This window comes from Myxine glutinosa, chromosome 4 (assembly GCF_964187855.1).
Source record: "Myxine glutinosa chromosome 4, kmMyxGlut1.1, whole genome shotgun sequence".
Classification (NCBI taxonomy): domain Eukaryota; kingdom Metazoa; phylum Chordata; class Myxini; order Myxiniformes; family Myxinidae; genus Myxine; species Myxine glutinosa.
In genome coordinates, this window is record NC_136264.1 from 32,129,118 (window position 1) to 32,142,147 (window position 13,030).

The window sequence follows — 13,030 nt, forward strand, 5'->3', positions numbered from 1 at the left end:
TACGCTACGTTCACTACATTATGGCTAAAAATATGGATCTAAAGATGAAAGAAAAAAAAACCTATGTGGTGTGAATGGCAATGTTCCTTGCTGAAATGTGAAAAAACTGAATTACGTGCGAACGCATAACTGTGAGATTATGACGGCAAGGTTGGAACATCACGTGATCATTCTGAGCGAATCAGCGCACTGCTCTGCCACCGGCTGAGATTCCATGTATAATGCTCCTCGCTGAAATGCGCTGAGGTAAATATGAATAAAAAATATGGATCTCGTCAAATCTTTTTAGGTAGGCCATGTTCTTCCCAAGCTCAATGGCCATGTCTATGCCAAATATCAAGCACGTGAGCCTCTCCGTTTAGGAGTCTATCGGTAACATTACACACACACACACACACACACACACACACACACACACACACACACACACACACACACACACACAGTGTTTTATATATATAGATTGACGAAAACTGCTTGTCCATTTTTGTGGCCCGAATTTTTGGCTGGCCCTAAGGCACATGCCTTGTCTGCCTAATGGTTAATCCGGCAATGGCACGACAGGCTGGTTGAGACTCCTCTCCCAGAGTGGGAGTTATAAAAGGCCTGGACAAGCGGCAACCTGGGCTCTTCTTCTTTTTCTCTGGATCTCTCTCCCTGGACCTCTTTCACACTCTGGGCCCCACCCTTGTTGCTCCTGGATGCCTTGTATGGTGGCAGGGCGATTCTGTCGGGGGGGGGGAGGGGGATGGAGCCGCTGCTACAACCTGCCAGCATCGAGCGTGATATGGGCAGTTGGTGCCTAGAACAAGCCGGGCATGAGTAAGCCACTTATATGCCATGTTCTGCTGTCCCATGTTCTCTCTCTATCCATCTTGTAACCCATGTGAGTGAAATACGGCCTGATTAATTAAGTTTGTCGTTTGTAATCGTTTGTCATTAAGTTTGTAATCACTAAAAGCGATTCGCCAACAAATCTTCACTCGGCTATTCCTGTCGGCAGATTGGCCATGTCTGTGCAATTATTTAGTCTCCTGCGCATACGCAAATACAGGGCAGACGTTGCACCCCTCGCGCCTCTGGCGCGTTTGTCATTATAATATTGGCGACCCTAACAATATGGTCAGGTCAGGAAATGTCATGGCTGATGGTAAGGCCCAGAAGTTCAAAATACTGAAACCCTTCCAGTGCTTGACCATGGTAATAGATAGGTGGAGCCATAATATGCGAAAAACGAACACACGATGAAACAGCAAATGCAACGTCAATGAATTGTAACAATAATTTCTGTGGAAGCATTCGTTGTATTGTCTGTGATTGGCCAGTGATATCGTATGAGTTTTTCTCAATTGTTTTTTTCGCACTTAGTTGTGCTGCCTTCCTTGAAATTACAGAAAAAAATCACTGTAGCTTAATGTAGCATTGTTCTAAAAATAATGCGAGGTGAAAAATTCAATCATGACGAGGTTTAGTTACAGGATCCCAAAGCAAACGACAAATGGTCTGTACCACGAAATATTCCCAAGGGTCAATGATGAATGATCGTTTTAAGGCCATTTTCCCCGCTAGAGCGGGGGGTAGCCTTGCGGGCCCCATGACAATCATGGTTCCCTGTTTGAGGCAATGTTTTTATGGCCAGATGCCCTTCCTGACGCTAACCCTTGGTCACTCTCTTACGATGCGCAGGGCGCAGGGATACGGTGTACCTATTCTAAATCGGGGTACACACCGTGATCATTCATCCCAGCAAGCTGGTACTCAATTTGCCGACCTCGGAAGGATGACAGGCTGAGTCAACCCCCCTTGGCGTTAATTCAGCGATCGACCGGGATTCGAACCCAGGATCCTAGGATCCCAAGCCAGCACCCTAACCGCTAAGCCAACACAATGATAATTGTCCAAAACACTTTTGGGCCCAATTGAACTCTTACAAATATTTATTAATTTATTGATTGTTTCTTTTTATTGTTTCGCCTCTCGCAAGAAAACTGGTGCGTTTCACGACGAGAACCTCTAACATAAGATGTGGTATGGTTAGACATTTCGAATGATATAAAGAAAAGGTAGTGCTCAGAGTTTTGGGATGAAACTCATTTTCTTGCCACTTTTCTCCCAGTGGGCGCCTGGCCAAGAAGAAGGAATGGTGGGTTATTTATATATGCCTGATATGTACCAGCGATTGGTACATAGTGTTGGTGACAGTGACAACTATTTGGCAGTGACATTTTTGGAGACAGTGACAACATCAAAAGTGAAATAAATGGTTGTGATTGAATAAACCCACATATTCCCTAACTGCCCCAATACTTTTATTTATATGGCACGAGCAAAAACCTTTCAATTAACGATATGGTAAAGGAGCAACCGTTTTATAAACAAGTCATTACATCTATGGAGAGTACAGTGTGATTGGTGTTATTAATGAAAGAGTTAGTGTCTCCTTTTTTGTAATCAAGATTACCTTTTATTTAAATACCTGTACTTGATTGTTCGTAACCAGAAACCTACACTTCCTTTCCACATAACGTATTTTCTTGTAGTTTGCTCGTACTTTTTCCAATAAGGGTTATTTTTACGGCGTAGCCCATAGGGCAAAGCCGTCTAGAACAGTGTTTGTCAGTCCGTATGTATTTATATATGTCTCCTCAAACGTATACCAATCAGTGCTGAAGATCTGGTCACATGACAGGGTGATGTGATTACGTCTGATGTCATTACGGCGTAAGGCTGGCTGACTCTCCACACACCGCCATTTTGATTCCAATTTTGTTCATGTCGAACATATCGTCAAACCTGTCATATATCACAATTGCCATGCTCTACCTTGACGTTTTTCATTCAGTGTGAAAGACAAACAAACCGATTGTTAAAATGACCATCAAATATCGAAAGCGTCGGCATTAAGCCTCTTCCAACAAAACGGTACGTATAGGCCTTCAGCTTTATGCCTCACCTTCGGGCCGCTTCAGACAAATTAGGCCCAGGTTTCTGAATACAGTAGTGTATCGTTTCGGTAGTATCATTTTCCTAATAGTAATAATAATAATATAGTAAATATGACCATAACACTTTAATCCCAATGTCGTGAATACAAAGTTAATGGATTGAAGCGGTGTATGGTTCATGAATCAATAAGTGGTGTATGGTACTAACAACCGCGGAAGTAAGGAATTCGCCTCGGTTTGTTGATAGCATGTTATTAACCCAACCCTTGTGAGGTATATAGATTACAGTAGATCTTCCCTCAGTTCTGTAAGTAAAACTTACCTCACGGATGTCGAGATTCCTCCAAATTTCTTTGTTTAATATTATGAACAGCATTAGCGACTGTTTAAAAAGCTAATCATGTGTGTTTGTGGTTTATAATATATTACAAGCCCGGCTACGCCGCTGATACTTTTTGTCTTGTGTTTTTTTTTTATCGATCCAGGTATTACAAACCCAAAGATGAACTCAGAATGTGTTTTTAAGCTTTTTCTGGACTTTATATAGCTATTTGCCCAATGAATGCCTCATTCAGGCTGTCTTACAACTTTGAACAATAGATTTGGTTTCGGAACTTGCTACCGTTGATGTATAGTAGCTTGGTGATGGCTTAGCGGTTAGGGTGCCGGCTTGGGATCCTAGGATCCTGGGTTTGAATCCCGTTTGATCGCTGAATTAACACCAAGGGGATGGACTCATCCTGTCATCCTTCCGAGGTGGGCAAATTGAGTACCAGTTGACTGGTAATTCCCTGCGTGTCGCAAGAAGCGACTAACAGGGTTGGTGGCAGGAAGGGCATCTGGCTGTAAAACATTGCTTCAAAAAAGGGGACCAAGGTGCCCAGAAAAAGGCAAACCTCTGCTCTGCGGGGAAAAATGGCCTCTAAAAGCGGGTCTACCGTTGATGTATGTTAATCATTAGAGATCTACATAGACTAACTGCGGAACTGCCATGGTTTACTGTTTGTGAAATCGACTTGGATGAGAAATCCCCCCCACTTGGGAGAGAGATCGGGCGAGGGGTAGGATGGGACGTCTAGGGCCTGGAGACCGTGGGTTATTTTTAACGGGTTAAATCGGGTGTTGTGTTGAGTTCACAGAGATGTGGCTCTGCTTGTCTGACGTAGTGAAGGGGTGGTTTAAGAATTTATATGTGGAGATGGAATAATAGGTTGACGAGGAAGATATATGTGTAGGAAATAGGAATGTCGATGAAAAATTGCCGACTAACCTGCGGCTTTTGGGTTTCTTCCAATCGTGAATGTTGTTCCGAAAAGTTCATCTTAAGGTATAAGATCTAAAACAGTAACTCCAAGGTCACAAATGACCTTCACGACCTTGACAGGTCAGACTTAACTAAAATCTGCCATTTAGGTTTAGGTGTCGTCCTTGTGCTCCTTGCGCAGGGATAAATCTAGCTGTCATGATTTCACATTGACTTGTGAAATAAATAAATAAATCCAGGGATTTTGCAAGATTCTAATTTCAGAACACACAGCCTACAAACTCTTCCTGTAGATAATGTACGCATGGTTATGAAATGTAAGATGGAACAAGTAGATCTACAAATAGTGGCACACATTGTCCGAATGAATGAATGAATGAATGATCGTTTTAAGGCCATTTTCCCCGCTAGAGCGGGGGTTAGCCTTTTCCGAATGCTATTTGCAATCCCGTAATGATATATTTAACTATACCGTACTGTATGTTCATTGTTTGCTGGTACCCTCATAACCCAACCAAACGAATTCAAGCTTCAAAAGGAAATATTACCCGGATGTTTATTTGGGTGGAACGAATGGCCAGGACGTCTCGACGGCAACGATGGCGTTTACAAAAACATTATGCTGTTTACCAGGGATCTTTTTGCCACGTCGACAAGCAGGTGGTTTATTCCACCCTGTAACAGGTGGATGGAGTAAACATATACACAGTGCGTGAGACAACTTGTCCATGCGATTTACTCATAATCTCCGCTTCTACTTTTCATTGCCATCAATCACGATGAAATGCGAGATGCGTTCGCACCTGGTTCAGTAAATTTCACTCACTTGGTACTTTCACAATTGCAGTATTATACCTGGATTTTAAAGGATTTTGAACATCCAAAAGGTTTATTTTATATTTTTTTATAGCAACGAGAAAACATTTTGAAGTTATTTTCTGAGTGAAGCGAAGTTGAGGCCCTTTATTTCTGACAACCCTCATGCCTACATGAAACAGGCTTTTTGGAACGCCGGCCGCATTTTCCATCCGATCATCATGTAACTTTGTTTAAAAAAAATTCTCCATGGGTAGTCGCTTCTGTGCCCTCCTATGTTTAGTGTTTTGTGTGAATCGCTGAAGCGGTTGTGGAGAAAATTAATTTAAAAGTGAGGACGGAAGAAAAAAGAAGTGAGGGCCTCGGCTGAGGTTCCACAAGGATGGTTGTGGACCCCTATTAGGAGTTTATAGCCATAAAAAATAACTCTAATAGTGTTTTATCGATGTGTTCTCTATACGTGCTGGCAAGTTATAATATTTCTGTATCAAAACAATAATGGTGTTTAACCTCATGAATGCTTGGCATCCTAGGATCCTGGGTTTGAATCCATGTCGATCGTTGAATTAACACCATGGGGGTTGACTCAGCCTCAGCCTTCCGAGGTCGGCAAATTGAGGACCAGTTCACTGGTAATTGGGGCACTGCATCAGTAGCACAAACGTGCTTCCAGAGAAATGATGCAACCAGCAACCACAGGCTGCATACGAAACAACAACAACAACAACCTCGTGAATCACAATATGATTTTGTGGTATCAAGAGGATCTGCTCAGATTATTGAGCATAGCATCTAATTTCCTTTTGACCTCTCTTCTGAAAGGTAAATGGAGGAGCCTGTACATCTGATCTATTAGACGGAACCGGCCACTAGGTGAACGCACATCCATGACACGTAGGAGTTCCCTAGTCAGTTATATTGTTAGTAAATGTGCTCAGATAGGCCCCCTGTCTATGGGAAATATGGGATATCTGTTAAGGGCTCTAATAAATCTTCTTCATCCTCCTTCTCTATACTCCTCCTGTTCTTTTATTACTCCTTTAAATCCCATATCTATGCCCCATGTATGGTGGTTGCCATTCCGTGTACCACACAGTACCAATTCGGTTCTTTCCCTCTTTAAACTCACAATTTTAACATTATTCACATATATATTGGGTGTCGGATGGCGCTGAGAGAATGGCGGATCGAGTGTTCGAATACGAGGCAGAGGCACAAGTGTGAATGAGCCAGGACGTCCCTAGCATGAGGAGACAGCTCTAGACTGACTTACACTTCTTTCTCTTGCTATCCCTACTATTAATAAATTCTAATTCTTCTCCTTTGACTCAAGAAGAGCATCACAATTTATAAAGAGCTGACGGTGACTCACCTCTTGACCCTTTCAGACGAGGATTACATATGCGCCTCACTTTTTCCTCTACGCATACGTAAGCCTGCCAGCAGCCCTCTTCTGGTGAAATGCCAAAATCAAGACTCTCTGCTCACCTTCACTCCTTCATTCCTCTTTTCTCCAGCCTCTGGAACAAACTCCCTCACTCTCTTCAATCCCACTCCTCCCTCCAGGTCTTTAAAACAGCTGTTCACCACCATCTCTTATCTTCCCCCATCCAAAACCTTGATCTTTTCTACCCCCGTTAATTCACCCTAGATCCACTTTTTTGAAATCCCGACTTCTTTCCTGGAAATTATAGCAGTGTCCATGTGTTTTATACCTCTCCCACACTTCCGCCCTCTTCCCAAGCCTCCTCCCCCCCAAACCCTCTCCCTCCCACAGATCTCCTGATGCCACTGTTCTCTACTGTTGTACTTGTGTGCTTCCCTCTCTTTCTCCGGCTCCTTTGATCAAATATTTTTGTGTCAGTTTGTTTTATGTGATTAATGTTAGCTCTTACACGAACCTCGATCTTGTACACAAAAAAAAAGCCCACAAAGGCACACTTATATTTACACCTTTCTGCTTCCCTTACCCCTCCTTATTCCTCATTTGTTTCTTGTTTTGGGATTGGTACATGCCCGTCGACATTTACCAGGGTAAGCCAAAGGCCGAGTTAACACCTTGCTCTGCCTCTTTATCTTCTCCTCCTATCTACGTTTCTTTGGTATGATTCTGCTGGCTCCATGACCTGTGTGTAGCTATTTAAGGTAAGATTGTGGAAGGGGAATAAGAGGTAACGGTTAGAATCTGATCTTGTGTGCGGTTTTCTAAATTGCTGTGCCGATATATTTACGTGCTTTCCATCATTGATCATCGTGCTTGTAAATATTGTGCCTTATTTGGTAAACGGTTTGTTTCCGTCCTGCCTGTTTTGTCTCATTCTCTATTGGCTCGATTTGGTGTGTAAGTTTAGACAGATGGGAAGTTCTGAATGGTTGGTTCTAAAGCGCGGCGTTACGCGCGCTGCTTGTGAGCAAGGAGGAAGCGGACAAGCGGTAACATATAAACGTCTTTATTGTAAGACTACACTGTAACACTGAAATGTTCCGGGCTGGTCGCCCGGTGTATATCATGAGGCCACGCCTACCCCTCGGGCGTGGCCACCGCCCACTTGGTGCGTGGAATGATGTCACCACGCCAGTGGGCTTTTGTGTCCGCCACACGCGCCCCCCCAGAATTCCCGCGCACCTGGAGGGCCAGTTTGCGGGGCAGACGAATGACCCGGCCGAAGCGCCCCCTGGCGATCGGCGGCGTCCGGGGTGCAGGGATGCCAGGTGGGATGCCCCTGGCTGCCCCTGGGATGGGTGCAGGACCGGGGGGCGGCGTGGCGGCGGGGCTGGGCGGTGCCGGGGGTCCGCCCGCAGGAGGGCGGCCCCGACGTGGGGGTCGGGCCACTGGCGGTGGATGGTCCACATCGAGGTGGGCCGGCTTGAGGCGGTCTACCGAAACACGGTCAGGAGTACCGCCGATGTCCAGGGTGAAGTGCTTCGCCCCGGTCTCCAGCACGCGGAAAGGCCCGTCGTACGGGGGCCGCAGTGGTGTCCGATGGGCATCGTGGCGGACGAAGACGTACTCCGCCGTGCGAAGCTCCGGGGCGACGTGCGTCGGTGGGTGCCCGTGGCATGCCGTTGGCACCGGGGCGAACCTCCGGGCGGTCTCTTGCAGAGCGGAGCGCTGCTGTGCCGCGGACCATGGTGCCGTGGAGTCGGGGAGGAACTCGCCCGGCACCCGCAGCGGTTGCCCGAAGACCAACTCCGCCGCGGATGCGCGCAGGTCCTCCTTGGGCGCCGTCCGGAGGCCCAGCAGGACCCAGGGGAGCCTGTCGACCCAGCCGCCGTCGCGGAGGGTGGCCCGGAGCGCGGCCTTCAATGAGCGGTGAAATCGCTCACACAGGCCGTTAGCCTGGGGGTGGTAGGCCGTGGTTCGGTGCAGCCGGACCCCGAGCCCCTGCGCAACCGCCCCCCAGAGCTCTGAGGTGAACTGGGGGCCGCGGTCGGATGAGATGTCTGAGGGGGCGCCGAACCGGGCGACCCAGGTGGCGATGAAAGCCTGCGCGACATCGGCCGCCGTTGTCGACGCCAAGGGCACGGCCTCCGGCCACCGGGTGGTGCGGTCCACCATGGTGAGGACATAGGTGAAACCCCGCGAGGGGGGCAGAGGTCCCACCAGGTCCACGTGGACGTGGTCAAACCGGCGTTCCGGCACCGTGAACGGGGCCAACGGGGCCTGGGTGTGCCGGTGCACCTTGGCGCGCTGGCACGCGAGGCACGTCCTGGCCCAGCCGCGGACGGCCTTCCGGAGGCCATGCCAGACGAACTTGTCGGCGATCAGCCTTTGGGAGGCCCTCGCGCCCGGGTGGGACAGGCCGTGGATGGCGTCAAACACCTGGCGCTGCCAGCCCGCGGGCACAATGGGGCGAGGACGCCCGAGGGAGACGTCGCACAAGAGGGCCGTGCCCGCGCCGTCGAACGGCACCTCGGTGACGCGTAGGCCCGTGACGGCGGTCCGCAAGGCCTGGACGTCGGGGTCAGCGGCCTGGTCCGCTGCCATCCGGGCATAGTCGATGCCGAGGTGGACTGCGTGGGCGACAGCCCGGGAAAGGCAATCCGCCACCGGGTTGTCCTTCCCCGCGACGTGCTGGATGTCCGTCGTGTACTCGGACACGGCCGAGAGGTGACGCTGCTGCCGGGCCGACCACGGCTCGGTGACCTTGCCCATCGCGAAGATCAGCGGCTTGTGGTCGACGAAGGCAGTGAACGCCCGGCCCTCGAGCAGATGGCGGAAGTGCCTGACCGCCAAGTGAAGTCCGAGCAACTCGCGGTCGAAGGTACTGTAACGGCGTTCGGGCGGGCGAAGCTGCCGGCTAAAGAACGCCAGCGGTTGCCAAGCTCCACGCACCCATTGCTCGTGCACCGCGCCCACCGCGTAGTCCGAGGCATCGGTGGTGAGGGCGATCGGTGCATCGGGCGCCGGGTGCGCGAGCATGGTGGCGTTAGCCAAGGCGAGCTTCGCGCCCGTGAACGCCGTGTGCATCTGCTCGGTCCAGGTAACGTCGCCTTTGCCCGGCTTACCTCGGAGAGCTTCGTGCAGGGGGCGCAGGAGCTGGGCGATACGGGGCAGGAACCGATGGTAAAAGTTCACCATGCCCAGGAACTCCTGCAGCCCTCTGATCGTGCGGGGGCGCGGAAACCCCTTCACCGCCTCCACCTTGGCCGGCAGGGGGACGGCTCCGTGCCTGGTGACACGGTGCCCCAGAAAATCGATTGTGGCGGCGCCGAACCGGCACTTTGCGGGGTTCACAATCAGGCCATGCTGGCCCAGGCGTTCGAAGAGCGTGCGGAGGTGGCGTAGGTGCTCTTCGCGGGACGCGCTGGCGACGAGGATATCGTCCAGGTAGACGTAGATAAAATCCAAGTCGCGCAGGACGCTGTCCATCAGTCGCTGGAACGCCTGAGCCGCATTCTTCAGACCGAAGGGCATGCGCAGGAACTCGAAGAGTCCGAATGGCGTGATGACCGCCGTCTTCGGGACGTCCTCCGGCCTGACGGGGACCTGATGGTAGCCGCGTATGAGGTCCACCTTCGAGAAGAAGGACCTGCCCGCCAAACGGGCGGAAAAGTCCTGAATGTGGGGGACGGGGTAGCGGTCGGGAGTCGTGGCGTCATTGAGACGGCGATAGTCCCCGCACGGTCGCCATCCCCCGCCGGGCTTCGGCACGATGTGCAGCGGCGACGCCCAAGCGCTCTCTGAGCGCCGAACGATGCCGAGTCGCTCCAGGGTAGCGAACTCCGCTTTTGCCACCGCCAGCTTCGTCGGCTCGAGGCGGCGTGCCCGGGCGTAGACCGGTGGCCCGACGGTGGGGATGTGATGGGCCACCCCGTGCTTGACGGCCCCCGCCGAGAAGGTGGGCCGCGTTAGGGCCGGGAAGCCGGCGAGGAGGCGGGTGAATGCGTCCGCTGCCGGAAGCGTACAGACCAACGTGGCCGGAACCGAATCGTTCGGCAAGCCGCTTGGCAAGCCGCTCGTTGAGCTGGGCAACGCACATGCGAGCGAGCTGAACGTCTCGGCCTGGACAAGCCGTCTGCGCTTGACGTCGACCAGGAGCCCATTAGCGCACAGGAAGTCCGCGCCAAGCAGTGCCATGGGCACGTCGGCGGTGACGAACGTCCATCGGAAAACCTGCCCTCCAAACCGCAGAGAGAGGCAGCGTTTTCCGTACGTACGGATGGGCGTCCCGTTCGCGGCAAGCAGCGCGGGGCCCCCACCCGCGGCGTGCTTGTCTGACGTGCCGGCGGGAATGACACTCACCTGTGCTCCCGTGTCGCACAGGTAACGGCGCCCGGAGAAGGTGTCCGTTATGAACAGCAGGCTGCTCGAACGGCCGGCGCTCATCGCCACAATTGAGCGCCGGCCCGGGCGTTTCCCGACCCGTTGAAGGAGCACGGCGGATGACACCGCCGAGCTTCGTGGCCGAACTTGGCGTGGAACCAGCACCAGGTGGTGGAGCTGGAGGAGCGCGGCTGGCTCCGCCAGGCCGGTGGAGTCGACGGGTTTCCCCGCGGTGGCGGTTTTCGCCGCGGCGGTGGGCGGGGCGTGGCGGCATTCACGAGGTGCGTATCAGCATGCTGCTGAACATCAGCGTGCTGCTGAACATCAGCGCGCTGCTGAACATCAGCGCGCTGCTGAACATCAGCGTCGAATGCCGTGACGGCCACGCCGACGCTCGCCCGCGTGTCCGAAACGGCGAAGTACTTGTCCGCCTCGGCCGCCAATGCTCGGGGTTCCGTTAGCCCGGTCCCGGCCAACGCGAGGCGAACCTGCGCTGGAAGTTGGCGACGGAAAAGCGCCCGGAATAGCGAACCGGGGGCTTCGTCGCCCAACAGTGACAGCATATGGTCCATTCGGACCGACGGGCGCGTCTCACCGAGCTCGGGGAGATCCAGGAGGCGGTCGGCCCGTGCGTCGTCCGTGAGGCTGAACGTGGCTAGGAGTAGCCGCTTGAGTGCCTCGTACTTGTGGCCTTTCGGTGGGTGGCGAAGGACGGACACAACTCGAGCGGCCGTGCCGGGCCCGAGGGAGGCGACGACGTGGCAATAGCGCGTGTCATCGCCGGTGAGGTGCCGAAGCTGAAATTGGGCTTCGGCCTGGACGAACCAGACTTCGGCCTGAGCCTCCCAAAATTCCGGAAGTTTGACGAAGTCGGCCATGGCGATGGCGTCGCGTGTGGAAGGATCGCTCCGGCAGATCCAACGTCGAGGGTCACCAGTAAAGCGCGGCGTTACGCGCGCTGCTTGTGAGCAAGGAGGAAGCGGACAAGCGGTAACATATAAACGTCTTTATTGTAAGACTACGCTGTAACACTGAAATGTTCCGGGCTGGTCGCCCGGTGTATATCATGAGGCCACGCCTACCCCTCGGGCGTGGCCACCGCCCACTTGGTGCGTGGAATGATGTCACCACGCCAGTGGGCTTTTGTGTCCGCCACAGTTCCATAATTTAGCCAGTGCGTACTTGACGGTTCCGCTTGGCCATACTTAATAAATGAACGGGCAAGCACTGAGGGTACGTGCCCCAATTGGCATCGCCAACCCACCGGAAAGGTAACGCATTTGTTAAAGAGTGAGGACCCTGCCACGTTTGGCGGTATCATTTGACGTCCATAGTTGCTTGCCAACCCGACGGGCTACGGACTTATCTGTGGTGCGGCAGCCTGCAGGGCTGGAGTTTGGGAAGAGGAGAAGTACTCCTCGTGGTAAACCCCAAAGCCTGCGCCCGCCCGTATCAATATGTGGGACCAGTGTATTATGTTATGAGATATCGGGTACTTTTCATTGAATTGCGAGGACATTATTGGACAATGGATGCATCAACAAAGTATAGGAATGTGCCCTTTGAACCTGTACTCAGACGAGAATACCAAACAAGCGTAGCTTTGATTATATGAACTTGTAAATTCCAAAGAGTAAAATGCACGAGTTTGTACTTTTACTGTGCATAAAAAATATTGTGTCGGACGTCACCTTTGAGGAATTAAGAATGCTGATTGTATATATCCCATTCGCCAATGTTGTGTGGTCTGTTGTGGTGAGCAGGAGTCAAAAGGTGGTGTCTACGTCTGCATGAACACTTTCCTGGGTTTTGGCCCAGAGTATGTAGAGAAGCACTACCGCAAGACAGGACAGAGCGTCTATCTGCACGTGCAGCGAACGCTTCGTGAGGTGTGTACAAGCTCATTCCGTTACATCTCAAAATCCAAATGACATAACATCCATTGCTCTCTCGTCATCATAACTAAAAAAAACCCCTTGGAATGTACCTATTCATGATTTAGGATGTTGCATACACATGGAAAGTGTGCAAAGTTTGGAATGGTGCTTAGTACTTGCACAGAGTTGTTGCCTGCTGGTGGGGGGAGGCATGTGCACAAATCGCAATCATCGACGTCTATTCATTGCTGATTCTAGTTTAATAATTTGGAAAGTTGCTATTTTGTATGCCTAGCTCTTGTGTTTTCACAGCTTTCACACTACAATAAAGATAAACATTGTTTTATTATAAACCGACAGT

At 51.4% G+C, this 13,030-nt stretch overlaps 1 protein-coding gene across 1 annotated transcript in view; it reads left to right on the top strand.

The window, feature by feature from the left end:
- LOC137424572 (ubiquitin carboxyl-terminal hydrolase 13) overlaps positions 1–13,030 on the top strand; it is a 124,174-nt gene that overhangs the window by 46,552 nt on the left and 64,592 nt on the right. Inside the window, exon 2 of the mRNA XM_068112160.2 lies at positions 12,556–12,681. Within this exon, the coding sequence (XP_067968261.2) occupies positions 12,556–12,681 (126 nt within the window). The remainder of the gene's footprint in view (positions 1–12,555; positions 12,682–13,030) is intronic.